The 14,266-nt window shown below is 39.9% G+C and overlaps 1 protein-coding gene across 1 annotated transcript in view; it reads left to right on the forward strand.

Moving 5' to 3' along the window:
• The window catches only part of PKD1L3 (polycystin 1 like 3, transient receptor potential channel interacting), a 61,812-nt gene that overhangs the window by 33,469 nt on the left and 14,077 nt on the right, over positions 1-14,266 (forward strand). Inside the window, 9 exon segments of the mRNA XM_070044122.1 lie at positions 358-404; positions 406-433; positions 435-540; positions 1,176-1,373; positions 1,477-1,570; positions 6,899-6,951; positions 9,220-9,360; positions 10,274-10,459; positions 12,717-12,832. Coding sequence (XP_069900223.1) covers positions 358-404; positions 406-433; positions 435-540; positions 1,176-1,373; positions 1,477-1,570; positions 6,899-6,951; positions 9,220-9,360; positions 10,274-10,459; positions 12,717-12,832 — 969 coding nt within the window.

The raw sequence follows: 14,266 nt of genomic DNA on the forward strand, positions 1-14,266 counted from the left end.
ACTTAATAGTTTTTCTCTAATTCCTGTCCCCCGAGTCATCACTGTGCCTCTGTTTTTTTTCTCTTCATTATGGAGTGATGTGAGCACTGATGTGTGTGCAGAATGTACTACTCTGGAGGTGTTTTAGTTTTCGACGTTTGATCAAACGGTCTCTTCTTTCATCCTAGATTCTCTCATAAAACTAGTGCTGAAGCTACTGTAAGGTGACTTCTTTCTGAAAAAGGAGAGAAAGTGAAAAACTGAGGTTCTTTACACTAAGCATATGCCCAGAAGAAACAGCCTTCTTACCATCTGTAATTCCTACCGGTCCTGGGTTTAATGTAAAACTAACTTTTCTCATCTTGGTTCTACATTCAGGAATTAAAGGAAACTGTGGGATTCCTGCTCAGAAGAAATACGTACCTACTCTGAGTGTGAACAGTCTTCATGGAGTTCTTTCTTACAACATTAACCAGCTGGTGAAGCTCTTATCCAGCCTCGTCTGTTGTTACTTAGAGGGTCAGGGCCGTCACCAGCGGGCAGAACCCTACTGGGCAAATGGTAAAGTTCAGTAAGTTTCCATATCTAATCTTTTATCAGCCCCCCACTCTCTTACTTTCGTATTCATTCTTACCTCTCAGCATAACCAACAGGCATGGTATGACCTTCTGCTTGTTTTAATTTCCTTAAACTTCCAGTATGGAGCTGATAGCTTAGATCCCTCTGATGGCTTCTTAGACAATATATCTGGTCTTACAAAGTAAAGGATTAAGGAAAACCCACAAAAAATGTCCTCTGTCTCAGACCCCCATATTTCATCTACTTTGTCGGGGGCTATTGAAACTTGTCCTTCTTTTTCTTCTATGGAATGATGAGATTATGCGATTTATGGATTCTTGAATATAGTTTGGGCCTTCTGAGCACTTAGAGTTTACATGTACTGCAGTTCTGATGGAAAAGTGCAATTAACTTTACAAGTTTTTCGATTCTGTATCAAAGTATAGAATTTTACAAGTTGCTGTGAATTCACCAGCGTGCTCAGAGAAGACAATAGTTCTGCAGGTGTTGGGTCCAGTCTCCAGTGACTGGGAAAATTTAACCTCATCATCAGTTAATGAGTTGCTGATTTCTACCAGGAATTACTATTTATTGAAATCTTCCACTTGTCCAAGTGTCAACCTGGAATGTACTTTCAGTGGTTCCTGAAAACCACCATCATTTCCACAGCTACCTGCTCAGAGTTCTGCGGAGGCTTCAATCTCACTTAGGCACACTGGGTCCCGCCCAGGCCCATCAGCCTTGTGACTTCCTAGATGCAGTCAGCCAACTGCAAGAACTCCAGGAACTGCTGGAAATGCATATTCTTCCCACAGAGCAAGGGCCATCCAGCTAATGCATAGCACCAGGCTTTCTTTATCACCTGTAATCTTCCTAAACCTGTCTCTCAGCTGTTGGCTATGAGATTATTCCTTCAACTTCTGTTCCTAAGGGACGCAGCCAGAGCCTTCCCCATCCTGAGCCCAGACGGGAAGCAGCCCATCTCTAATGGCCATAATTCACTACATAAATTAACAGGTGCACATCATGATCAGTGATCAATCGTGTCACTTCTCAAAGTCTGGGTGATTGGTCACCTGTTATCCTGTTTATGTACAGACAGCAAATTGTGTAGTTGTGTTATTTCTTTGTCTCCCAGTCATAAACTCTGTGACATTTACCATGAAATGGATAATTGAAAGAGGACCTTGGCCAACAGAGATGAAAATGCAGCAAATTAACAAAATAACACTGAAAGTGAAATTTGAATAGAATGTAAATGGAGTTATACAAGAAGCCGCTGACCATGGGAAGGTGGCCTGTGTTCAAGAAACTGTAGATACGCAGCCAGGTGAACTTAGTAAAGTCAAACTTACCAACATAAATGTAGAAATTGGTTATGAAGAAAAGGATGATGGTGTCCCAAAGGAAGTAACACTGGCAAAAAACTAACATTAAAGTGACTCTCGGAGATATTTCACAGCATTGAAAGCATAAAGGATAAGATGCTGGAAGCCAATGCAAACTTAGAACAGTATGACAGTTCACCAAAGGCACAGACAAAATGCTCTCCCCGTATCCTAAGTTATACAAGAGGAAGGCCAGCACTGTTCAAATTATTCTTGATAAATTTTCTACAAAGAAGTAACTTTACTTCTCAACGTTTCTAATATTTTAAATTACATATTAGTTTTACTACTTCTAAATTTTTCCTTGTACCTTTATAACGAACAATAAGAGATTTTAATGTTTTGACACAAATCTTTAAATGTCACAGAATGATCATAATTTTTCCCCACTGATGATTAAGATCACTTTGCACAGTTTCAGCTTGCTAGGTCATTTGTATGATCCCACACTACCATGTAAAGTAAGAATTACCTTTAATTAGGTGTGAAATGTCATGTCTGTTATTTTCAAGTGCTTCAGAAAAAGAAGCAAAACAAATACGGTGAAAAGTTAACTTTTGTATTTTCCAATTTTTATGTATGTTTTTAAATTTTAATAATAAAATGTCAGATAAAAATAACTCAATGGGGACTTCCCTGGTGGTCCAGTGGTTAAGATTCCACATTCCCAATGCAGGGGGCCTGGGTTCGATCCCTGGTTGGGGAACTAGATCCCACATGCTGCAACTAAGAGTTCACATACCGCAGCTACGAAGCCCACATGCTGCAATTAAATATCCCGTGTGCCACAACTAAGACCCGGTGCAGCCAAACAAATGAATAAACAAAATAAATAAATATTTAAAAAAATAGTAACTCAGTGGATCATATACTCAAAGGTAAAATTACAAATCTTTTAGAAGGAAACATAGGTGAAAATCTTCGAAACCTTAGGCTAGGCAAAGAGTTCTTATATACATACATTACCAAAAGCACAATCCAGGAAAGAAAAAATAGGTAAATTGGACTTCATCAAAATTAAACATTTTGCTGTATGAAAGACACCTTTTTTATTGAAATGTAGTTGATTTACAATGTTGTGTTAGTTTCTGGTGTACAGCAAACGATTGAGTTATAAGTATTTGTATTCTTTTTCGTATTCTTTTCCATTATGGTTTATTAGGGAATACTGAATATCCCTGTGCTATACAGTAGGACCTTATTGTTTATTTTTTATATAGTAGTTTGTATCTACTAATCCCAAAGTCCTAATTTATCCCTTCCCCACCTCCTTTCCCCTTTGGTAGCCATAAGTTTGTTTTCTGTCTATGAGTCTGTTTACATTTTGCAGTTAAGTTCATTTGTATTATTTTTTAGATTCCACATGTAAGTGATATAATGGTATTTGTCTTTCTCTTTCTTATTTACTTCACTTAGTATCATAATCTCTAGGTCCTTCCATGTTGCTGCAAATGGCATTGTTTCATTCTTTTTTATGGCTAAGTAGCATTCCATGGTATATATGTACCACATCTTCTTTATCCATTCATCTGTTGATGGACATTTAGGTTGTTTCCATGTCTTGGCTGTTGTAAATAGTGACACCCCTATGACATAGGGGTGCATGTATCTTTTCAAATTACAGTTTTGTCCGGATATATGCTTAGGAGTGGGATTGCTGGATCATATGGCAACTCTATTTTTAGTTTTTTGAGGAACCTCCATACTGTTCTCCATAGTGGTTGCACCAATTTACATTCCCACCAACAGTGTAGGAGGGTTCCCTTTTCTCCACACCCTCTAGAGCATTTGTTATTTGTAGACTTTTTAATGATGGCCATTCTGAGCGGTGTGAGGTGATACCTCATTGTAGTTTTGATTTGTATTTCTCTAATAATTAACAGTGATGAGCATCTTTTCATGTGCCTGTTGGCCATCTGTATGTCTTTTTGGAGAAACGTCTATTAAGGTCTTCTGCCCAGTTTTTGATTGCGTTGTTTGTTTTTATGTTATTGAGTTGTATGAGCTGCTTGTGTATTTTGGAAATTAAGCCCTTGTCAGTTGTATCATTTGCAAATATTTTCTCCCAATCCGTAGATTGTCTTTTCATTTGATTTATGGTTTCCTTTGCTGTGCAAAAGCGTATAAGTTTGATTAAGTCCCATTTGTTTTTTGGGTTTTTTTGCTTTTATTTCTGTTTCCTTGGGAGAGTGATCTAAGAAAACATTGGTATGATTGATGTCAGAGAATGTTTTGTCTATGTTCTCTTCTAGGAGTTGTGTGGTGTCATGTTTTATTTTTAAGTCTTTAAGCCATTTTGAGCTTATTTTTGTGTGAGGGTGTGTTCTAACTCACTAATTTACATGCTACAGTCCAACTTTCCCAGCACCACTTGCTGAAGAGACTGTCTTTTCTCCATTGGATATTCTTGCCACCTTTGTGAGAGATTAATCGACCATAGGTGTGTGGGTTTATTTCTGGGCTCTCTATTCTGTTCTATTAAGCCATATGTCTGTTTTTGTGCCAATACCATGCTGTTTTGATTACTGTAGCTTTGCAGTATTGTCTGAAGTAGAATGACTAAAATATCGATAATACTAAATGCTGGTGAGGACGCAGAGTAACTGGAAACTCTCATTCATTGGTGGTAGAAATGAAAAAATGGCATAGCCCCTTTGGAAAGCAGTTTACCAGTTTCATACAGAGTTATGCAGTTACCATATAACTTAGTAATTGCACTCCCAGGTGTTTACCCAAAAGAAATAAAAACCAGGACTTCCCTGGTGGTCCAGTGGTAAAGAATCTGCCTTCTAATGCCGGGGACGCGGGTTCAGTCCTTGGTCAGGGAACTAAGATTCCCACATGCCGCAGGGCAGCTAAGCCCATGTGCCACAACTACTGAGCTCGTGCGCCTCAATGAGAGAGACTGCGTGCTGCAAATTACAGAGTTCATGCGCCCTGTAGCCTGCGCGCCACAACTAGAGAAGAGAAAACCCTCACGCCACAACTAGAGAGAAGCCCACTTGCCTCAACAAAGACCCGACACAGCCAAAAATAAGTAAGTAAATAAATAAGTAGAAATAAAAACTTATGTTCACACAGAATTGTGTGAATATTTGTAGCAGCTTTATTCATAATTGCCAAGGATGGGACTTCCCTGGCAGTCCAGTGGTTAAGACTCTGCGCTTCCACTGCAGGGGGCATGGGTTTGATCCCTGGTCAGGGAACTAAGATCCCACATGCCACATGGTGTGGCTAATAATAATAATTATAATTATAATAATTGCCAAGGATGGAACCAACCCAAATGCCCATCAGCTGGTGAATGGATAAGCTGTGGTACATCCATACAGTAGACTACTCAGCAATGAAAAAGAACAAACTACTGGTACATGTAGTGACATGGATGAATCTCAGATGTATTATTGTAAGTGAAAGAAGCCAGTTCCAAAAGCATACTTTATGATTCCATTTATATGACATTCTGCAAAAAGCAAAACCTACATGGATGAAGAATCTTTCAGTGGTTCCCAGAGATGGAGGTAGTAAAAAGGGCTGATCACAGAGGGGCAGCATCAGGGAATTTTGGGGGGTGATGAAACTGTAAGGTATCTTGATTATAGTGGTGGATACTCTGTGTATTTGTCAACACATAGAATTATACACCAAAAAGAGTGTGTTTTTTTAATGTGTGTAAATACATTTTTTTAAAGCTAAAAACCTTTGTTATTACAATGGCTAAAAACTAAAAAGTTCCTCTTCACTGGTCAAATAACTTAGAACAGTAAGATTCAATTTTGCTTTTAAAAATGGCAAAGGAAAACAAATGATAATACACAGTGATCCCAGGGAAAATGGGCACTTAATGCTGGTTGAGGAAAATCTGTCAGTATACAGTAAAAGCCTTCAAATTCTGCATCCCTTTGCTGAGTAAGTTTCATTTCTAAGGATCTATCCTGAGAAAATTCAGAGTGGTTTATAATAATAAAATGGCAACAATTTAAATGTTCAAAAATAGGATATTGCTTAATATAAGACAGCCATCTCTGTGTAATGGGATACCGAGCAGCCATTTAAAATGTTATAGAAAATGTAAGGATGTGGAAAACTGGTCCAGATATATTAAGACAAAAATGATTAATGGATGTATTCCAAATTTTTTAAGTTTCTTAAAAATCTCTATTTTTGAAAATTTTTATAATAAATGTATATAAGTTTTTAAAAGTTGGAAAGTATTAAAAGAGGAACAGGAGATGGAAACCAATGTGTTAGCTTAGCCATCGGTATTGCTAAAGTGCAGTTTGGTTGAACTCATGGCCAAGTGTACTTTTTAGTAATTTCCCCTCAAATGTAATGCTTGAGACAATCCACTAGAGGGCGACTTTAGGTCTGCAGAGCAGACACACCTGGAATTGCCACATCACAATAGGGGTGTGTGGCAACGGGCCGGAAATACTACTCTTGTCCTTTGTTCTCTGAGGACTGGAGCACTTTCCTCCCCTCCAAGGAAATTTAAGGAGCGGGGGATACTTGTTTCCCCTAACAGAAGCTTAAGGTCTTACTCAATTCTAAGATTCCATGCCTGCTTCAGCAAAACTGGCACTTTCAAAAATGTTGCTTCTTCAGTCTACCACATCAAAGTTGTTTCAAAAACAGGTGTCAGTGAACACCTTATACAGATCATCACAAATCATTTAATAGTTTAAACTTTCCTAGCCAAGCAGATTAAGGACTACAAGCAAAAATACAAAGATTAACATTATATCAACCACATCCTCATGGTTATGCAAAAATAATTATGAATTTACTTAATTCTCAGTTTTCCATAAAAATAAAGGGCCAAGTCACTGAAATGTATTAATCATACCCACCTTCACCTTTACCTAACAGCGCCACCTTCTTGGTTCCTGTAATATCTGCTCATTAAGTTTCTTCTCTGACTTTCCTGTCTAGGTGATCTTCCTCACATTGTTTCACTCACTGCTGCTGAACAGGATGCTGTGCTTCACAAAGAGAAGGAACATCAACAGGATCTTGGCAGTCTTGGGTAATTCAAGTAGTTCTAACTAATATCTAATTTTGCAAATAGCAAATTGTATCAGAACAGTGGGCTCCTAGCCACCTCACTGGCTCAGAGGAATCTATCCATTCAGGATCTTGTCTTTGACCAGCTGTTGCACCTTCTTCCCAGCCCAAGACTAACCAGTGCGTCACCAACACTCTTTGTGATCCATCCCTCCCTAGATCTCTCAATGCTTCTACTCTTCCCTGTATTCTAGATTCCTTCCTAGTGTTTCTAGCTTTGAGCCCCAAGTGCTGGTTCCAACTGCTCACCCTCTGTATCTGAATGCCTGCAGGTATCTCAAATTAAACATGCCCCAAGCAGAATTATTTGCCTGCCCCACAAATTCACTTCTTTACTCTGTTTTCTCATTTCAGTTAATAGCATCACCATTCTCTAAAAACCATAATAATCCTAAATCCCACCCACCATTCAGTCACCAAACCTGAGGGAGTCTACCCTCTAAATAACTGACTAGAGCCACTCATATTACATGGATGAAACTCACAAACACAAAGATGGCTGAAAAGCAAACTGCAGAAAAATTAACACATTTTTTAACATCTTTATTGGAGTATAATTGCTTTACAATGGTGTGTTGGTTTCTGCTTTATAACAAAGTGAATCAGTTATACATATATCCCCATATCTCATCCCTCTTGCATCTCCCTCCCTCCCACCCGCCCTATCCCACCCCTCTAGGTGGTCACAAAGCACCGAGCTGATCTCCCTGTGCTATGCGGCTGCTTCCCACTAGCTATCTATTTTACATTTGGTAGTGTATATATGTCAGTGCTACTCTCTCACTTCATCTCAGCTTACCCTTCCCCCTCCCCGTGTCCTCAAGTCCATTCTCTACGTCTGCGTCTTCATTCCCATCCTGCCCCTAGGTTCTTCATGACCATTTGTTTTGTTGTTGTTGTTGTTTTTTCTTTTTGTGGTATGCGGGCTTCCCACTGCTGTGGCCTCTCTCGTTGCGGAGCACAGTCTCCGGACGCGCAGGCTCAGCGGCCATGGCTCACGGGCCCAGCCGCTCCGCGGCACGTGGGATCTTCCCGGACCGGGGCACGAACCCGCGTTCCCTGCATCGGCAGGCGGACGCTCAACCACTGCACCACCAGGGAAGCCCGACCATTTGTTTTTTTAACACACCATTTTAATCATGCAAAACAATGCATGTCTTGCTTAGAGACATATTTTTTAATGAAGAAATGCATAGGATGATACACTCCAAAATTTAGGAGAGGATTAGCTCTCTGAAGGAAAGAAGGGATACCATCACAGAGGTACACAGCGGATTTTATCTTGGCAATCACTTATTTCTTAAACTGAGTGGTGGGCACGCTGCTAAGGGGTTGGTATCTTATTCCTTATGAGATTAAAAAGTTAGTAATCTGACTTCAAACTGCCTTCCTAGCCCTCATTTCATCTCTCCGTCTCTTGAATTGCTGTTCCCTCTACTAAAATGACTTTTTTCTTGTCCTTATCCTTGTCCATCTAAAGAATTCTTTCTGACTCAACATTCAAAACAGATGTCACATGTCACTGCCTCTGGGCCACCTTCTCTGAATTCCTCAGGGAGGTTTTTCCTTTCAGTGATCCCTCAGCATTTGGTTCTTACAGGCTGACAAGTTTTAGGTCATATTCTAACTCCCTTTCTCTCTCCGTCTTGATTTACGTGTCTCTATATTCTTCTGCTTACAGTGTGGTCTGGAGACCAGCAGCGCTGGCATCTCCTGGAACTGTCAGATATGCAGAATCTTAGGCCTCACCTCAGAAACTGCATTTTAACAAAATTCCAGGTGATCCCCTGGCACATTAAACTTTGAGAACCACCACTCTGGAACAGTGCTCCCATCGGGTGGTCCACTGACTAAAACTGTGTTTCTAGTCCAAGGTAAGTACAGAAATTGAGAATAAGCATTTAGAAACTTTTAGAGCAGTTGGGCAGACTAATTTGAGGCCTATTGAATCTAATTTTCAAAATGGTTCTTGTATTTTGTAGGCCTCTGTTCTATGTCATTTTCCTAGTAATTCGTTTTTACTGTATTTTTACAAAAGTATCAGTCCCTGATGGACTGGAGATTTTTTTTTTAAGTCTTTCATGATAGTTTGGGAAGGGCTGCTTAGAGAGCTTTATTCTCTATTTCAACATTTAACAGGAGATACTCATAGAAGATGCTCAACAAATGTTGATGAATAACTACTTAATGAAATATACCCTTTTTTGGCCTATATTTGAATTTTTGACAGCAAGATGTCCTTCATCATTACCCGGTTCAAGAGATGAAAACAACCCCATCTGCGTAGCCCCAGCTATGAATGGTCCAGTTAAGCGCCCAGAAAGAACCTTGAAAGAGAAGAAATTCTTCAAGTTGACAGGAGATATTTTGGGTATGGAGAAAAAATGGTAACCTGTTGATACAGCAGCACATTTCCCATCAAGAAAAGGGGGAATGAGAATTAAATGGAAAATATAGAAGAAGGGTGGAAAACTATTTTAAAATATTCACCTCGAAAAATTCTGGATTCCCTTAAGCAAGGCTGTAAGGTGAATGGAAGGACTCCTGAACTTGGAATCTTGAGATCTAATTGTGTGTTTCAGTAAGTCACTTTCTCTACCTGCAGAATGTAATAATGAAACTTGATCTACATCGCATGGTGGAGGGAAAATGAATATGCTTTGAAAAATAGATGTCCTGGGAATTCCCTGGTGGTCCAGTGGTTAGGACTCCGCGCTTCCACGGCAGGGGGCACGGGTTCGATCCCTGATGGGGGAACTAAGATCCCACATGTCACGCAGCATGGCCAAAAAAAAACTGCTGTCCTGTAAGTGCAAGGTAACTGGTTCAACACGTCTAGTGTTTGGGTTATTGGATTCTCTGGACCAAAGAAGACAAATTCTGTTTTTATCATGCCTTCCCTTCTTGTGAACACAGACAATCTATAGATAACTGGGGAGGGGAAAGGGAGGAGATGAAAGGAGTGGTCTGGGGGGACATTTAGACCTAAGAACTAAAATACAACACTTGTGTGAGATTTTATGTATCTTAAGTAAAATTTCTGATCAGTGGCAGAATAATTCTGGGAAGGATATATGTAGATATCTATAGATATATAGAGAGATATTGCTAAGAGCCAAATGCTTTTGCTTATCTGTTTGCAATTATTAGGTTGAACCATATCAAATTGCCAACTTTTGACTGTTTTTGACCTGTAAAAGTCGGTCAGCTTAGGAAAAAATGAAGAAAAACATAGAGGATTTCTAAGCTAACTACTCACCTGTGATTTTCTCTTCTAAAACTAGTACAAATACTCTTCCTTATCCTGTTGATGACTGCAGTCTACTCAGCACACAACTCCAACAGATTTTACCTCCGTCAAGCTATCCACAAGAGCTTTCCTTACCGCTTCTCAGAGATCAAACTTCTTAAGCATTTCTACCCCTGGGCCAGTAGCACCGTCCTTCCTAACCTGTACAGGGATTACAGAGGTAAGAACACAGTCCTGGGGCCCAGCCCTGCAAATGTGGGGTGCAGTTGGTTTTCCAAACACCCCTGCAGGAACCCATTAGAACACTGGAGAAAGGTCCGCTGGCTTTTTCAAAATGACTGCACCTCTGTGGGCACCCAAAGGTCCACTCCCAGGGGCCCATCTAAGCAGGTTCAGGTGTATGTCTGTTCACCCAAGGGTGATCAGGCCCATGAAGGCTGATTCCCACTGATGAGTTTCACAAGAGGCTGATAAACAAAATTGAGACTTTATTCACTAACAACATGAAAAGTAATTGGAGTGATCCCTGGGACTGGTTGCCTCCTTGTGAAGGAGGGAACCACATGTAGCTGAGAAGTTTGTTTTATAAGCACAAAACCACGAAAACAGTGTAACCAGAAAGATCTCCACACCAGATGATATTTTGATATATTGCCTGATGTGCAGTCATTCCCAGTCTGTGATGTGTCTGTGTAACTTTTCTTGGTTATCCAGTTCAGTTCCACGAATATGTAGTGAACACCTAGTATGCTGGGAACTGTCCTAGGAGCTAATAAAATGATGGACATTACATGGTTTGTACCCTCAAAGAACCTCACCATCAAGAGGAGTTAGTATGGGGACTTCCCTGGTGGCACAGTGGTTGAGAATCCAGCTGCCAATGCAGGGGACACAGGTTCAAGCCCTGGTCCGGGAAGACCCCACATGCCGCGGAGTTAACTAAGCCCATGCGCCACAACTACTGAGCCTGTGCTCTAGAGCCTGCGAGCCACAACTACTGAGCCCACGTGCCACAACTACTGAAGCCTGTGCGCCTAGAGCCTGTGCTTCACAACAAGAGAAGCCACTGCAATGAGAAGCCCGTGCACCGCTACGAAGAGTAGCCTCCGCTCACCACAGCTAAAGAAAGCCCACGCGCAGCAACGAAGACCCAAACGCAGTCAAAAAACAAAGAAAAAAAAAGAGGAGTTAGTATGAATGCTTGGTTTTTTTTAGATAATTTTTTATTTTTATTTTTTTCATTTGGCTGCATCGGGTCTTAGTTGCAGCACGCAGGATCTTTTCATTGCAGTGCATGGGCTCTTCATTGCGAAGCGCAGGCTTCTCTCTAGTTGTGGCGCGCGGGCTCAGTAGTTGCCACGCTCAGGCTTAGTTGCCCCACGGCATGTGGGATTTTCGTTCTCTGACCAGGGATCGAACCCACGTCCGTTGCATTGGAAGATGGATTCTTAACCACTCACCCACCAGGGAAGTCCCAGTATGAATGCTTCTTGTTCAGTATCTTTCACCAGTTACCAACACCTTGCCATATTATAACTTTATATCTTATTAAGCTGTATTCTAGAAATTGTTACATTCATTAATCTCAGGATTGGTGGCTTTCTGTTGGGATTTGGAACATCTCCTAGGTTCCTGAAAAAAATCTGAATGATATGTTCATCTCAGCAAACATGTATAGTCGTTTTTTTAAAATTAATTTTTATTGGAGTATAGTTGATTTACAATGTTGTGTTTCTGCTGTACAGCAAAGTGAATCAGTTATACACATATCCACTCTTTTTTAGAATCTATTCCCATATAGGTCATTACAGAGTACTGAGTTCCCCGTGCTATATAGCAGGTTCTTATTAGTTATCTATTTTATATATAATAGTGTGTATATACAATCCCAATCTTCCAATTTATCCTTCCCCCACTTTCCCCCTTGGTAAGCATAAGTTTGTTTTCTACATCTGTATAATCTTTTCTTAAACGTGTACTTGTTGCATTTAAGAGTTTTAACAGATGGCAACTTCTGTACCTTGCGTGTTGATTCTTTCTAGTTGAGTTTTAAATGGTGACAGTTCTAGGTTGAGGGCATATTCTGTTTGCAGTCAGTAACTGTCTATACTGACTTAAATAAAAAGTGAATCAGACCCTGGGTGGCTAAGGCTAGTGCCATCACAACAGACATGTTCTCCTCTTAGACTCCTTTGCTTTACAGTATAGTGTTGTGGTCCAAAGGCGCAGACTCAGAAGGCTGCCCAGACTGCCCAGGTTCACATCCTTGCTCTCCACTTACCAGCAGTGTGTTCTTGGGTAAATTACTCAACCTCCTGTGCCTCAGTTTCCCCATCTGTACAATGGGGATAATCTTAGGACCTACACTGTAAGATAGATGTGAAGATTAAAACCTTAGTAGATCTAAGTGCTTAGAACAGTGTCGGGCACATACTGTTCGGTCGATGGGTGTTAGCTATTGTTATTAACTGGGGCAGTTGGAGCTCTGGTTGTACTAGAACCACAGAGTTTACATGAGTTACCTGGACATACTAAGGAAGAGCAGCAGCAATCTGCAGATGTAGATAATGAAACAGAATTAGGTAGATATGGGGTAAACAGCAGTAAAAATTGTAACTAACATTTTTTAACTCTTCAACTGCTAAAAAATTTTCGCTTTCAGAATTGATGTAGCCCAGTCCCATTAGTCCACTTGTTTTCAGGAATATTGAAGCCCAAGCCATTCATGGCAGATAATCTGTATCCTGTAAATAAATCTGTATCCTATAAAAACAGAACTTTCCTAAATAGCCTAGTCCAATGTTGAAACACATTTAGGGAAGAATTTTTTTTGTAGGATTTAATTAAAATTCCTCTTGCAGCAATTTAAACTTTATCTCTTTTGACTTTCTTCTGAGGTGAAAAAACACTAATCACAATTCTAGAATTGCACAGTTTTTATTTAAGAAATATAAAGTAAGGCCATCTTTGAAGGTTAAGTCACCCTTTACCTTTCTCTTTTATCTTCTGCAGGACCCTAGGTCCTTTAATAACCTACTGCAAACCTCTCCCTGCCAAATTTTGTAACATAATCTTTTTCTTTCATGTTAAAACATTTTTCATAATTAAAACATGAATATGTAGAAAATCCATATGTACCATGATGTATATTGTGCAACTCTCCTTTATCCCCTGATCCCCCTTCTCTCTTTCCTAGAGGCAACTACATTCCCAATTGATTATACAGACATACCTCACTTTACTGCATTTCACCTTACTGCACTTCGCAGATACTGCATGTTTTCTTTAACAAACTGAAGATGTGGCAGCCCTGTGTCAAGCAAATTCATTGGCGCCACTTCTCCAACAGCATTTGCTCACTTCGTGTCTCTGTGTCACATTTTGGTAACTCTCGAAATATTTCAAACTTTTTCATTATTATATTTGTTAGGGTGACTTGTGATCAGTGATCTTGGATGTTACTATTGCTAAAAGAAGGCTCAGGTGATGATTAGCATTTTTTAGCAATAAAGTATTTTTAATTTAGGTGTATGTACATTGTTTAGACATAATGGTATTGTACACTTAATAGACTATAATACAATGTAAACATAACTTTTTTTTTTTTTTTTTGGGCCACACCGCACGGCCTGTACGATCTTAGTTCCCCAACCAGGGATTGAACCCGGGCCCCAGCAGTGAAAGCGCCAAGTCCTACCTAACCACTGGATAGCCAAGGAATTCCCTAAACGTAACTTTTATATGCACTGGGAAACCAAAAAATTCATGTGACTTGCTTTATTGCAGTGGTCTAGAACCAAACCCATAGTATCTCCAAGGTATACTTGTAAATTCTTTCAGAGGTAATCTATACATTTGCAAATACATTAGATGATAAATAGCAGCATACTATACATATTGTCATGCCTTTTTGCCTTTTCCCCTCAATTTGCCTGGAGATTGTTCCATCAGCATATATAAAGCTGTCCCTTTTTATGTTTTATTCATTTACTATATAGTATGCCACTGCGTGGATGTACCATAAGTT

The sequence above is a fragment of the Globicephala melas genome, chromosome 19, assembly GCF_963455315.2.
Source record: "Globicephala melas chromosome 19, mGloMel1.2, whole genome shotgun sequence".
In the NCBI taxonomy this organism is placed as follows: Eukaryota; Metazoa; Chordata; class Mammalia; order Artiodactyla; family Delphinidae; genus Globicephala; species Globicephala melas.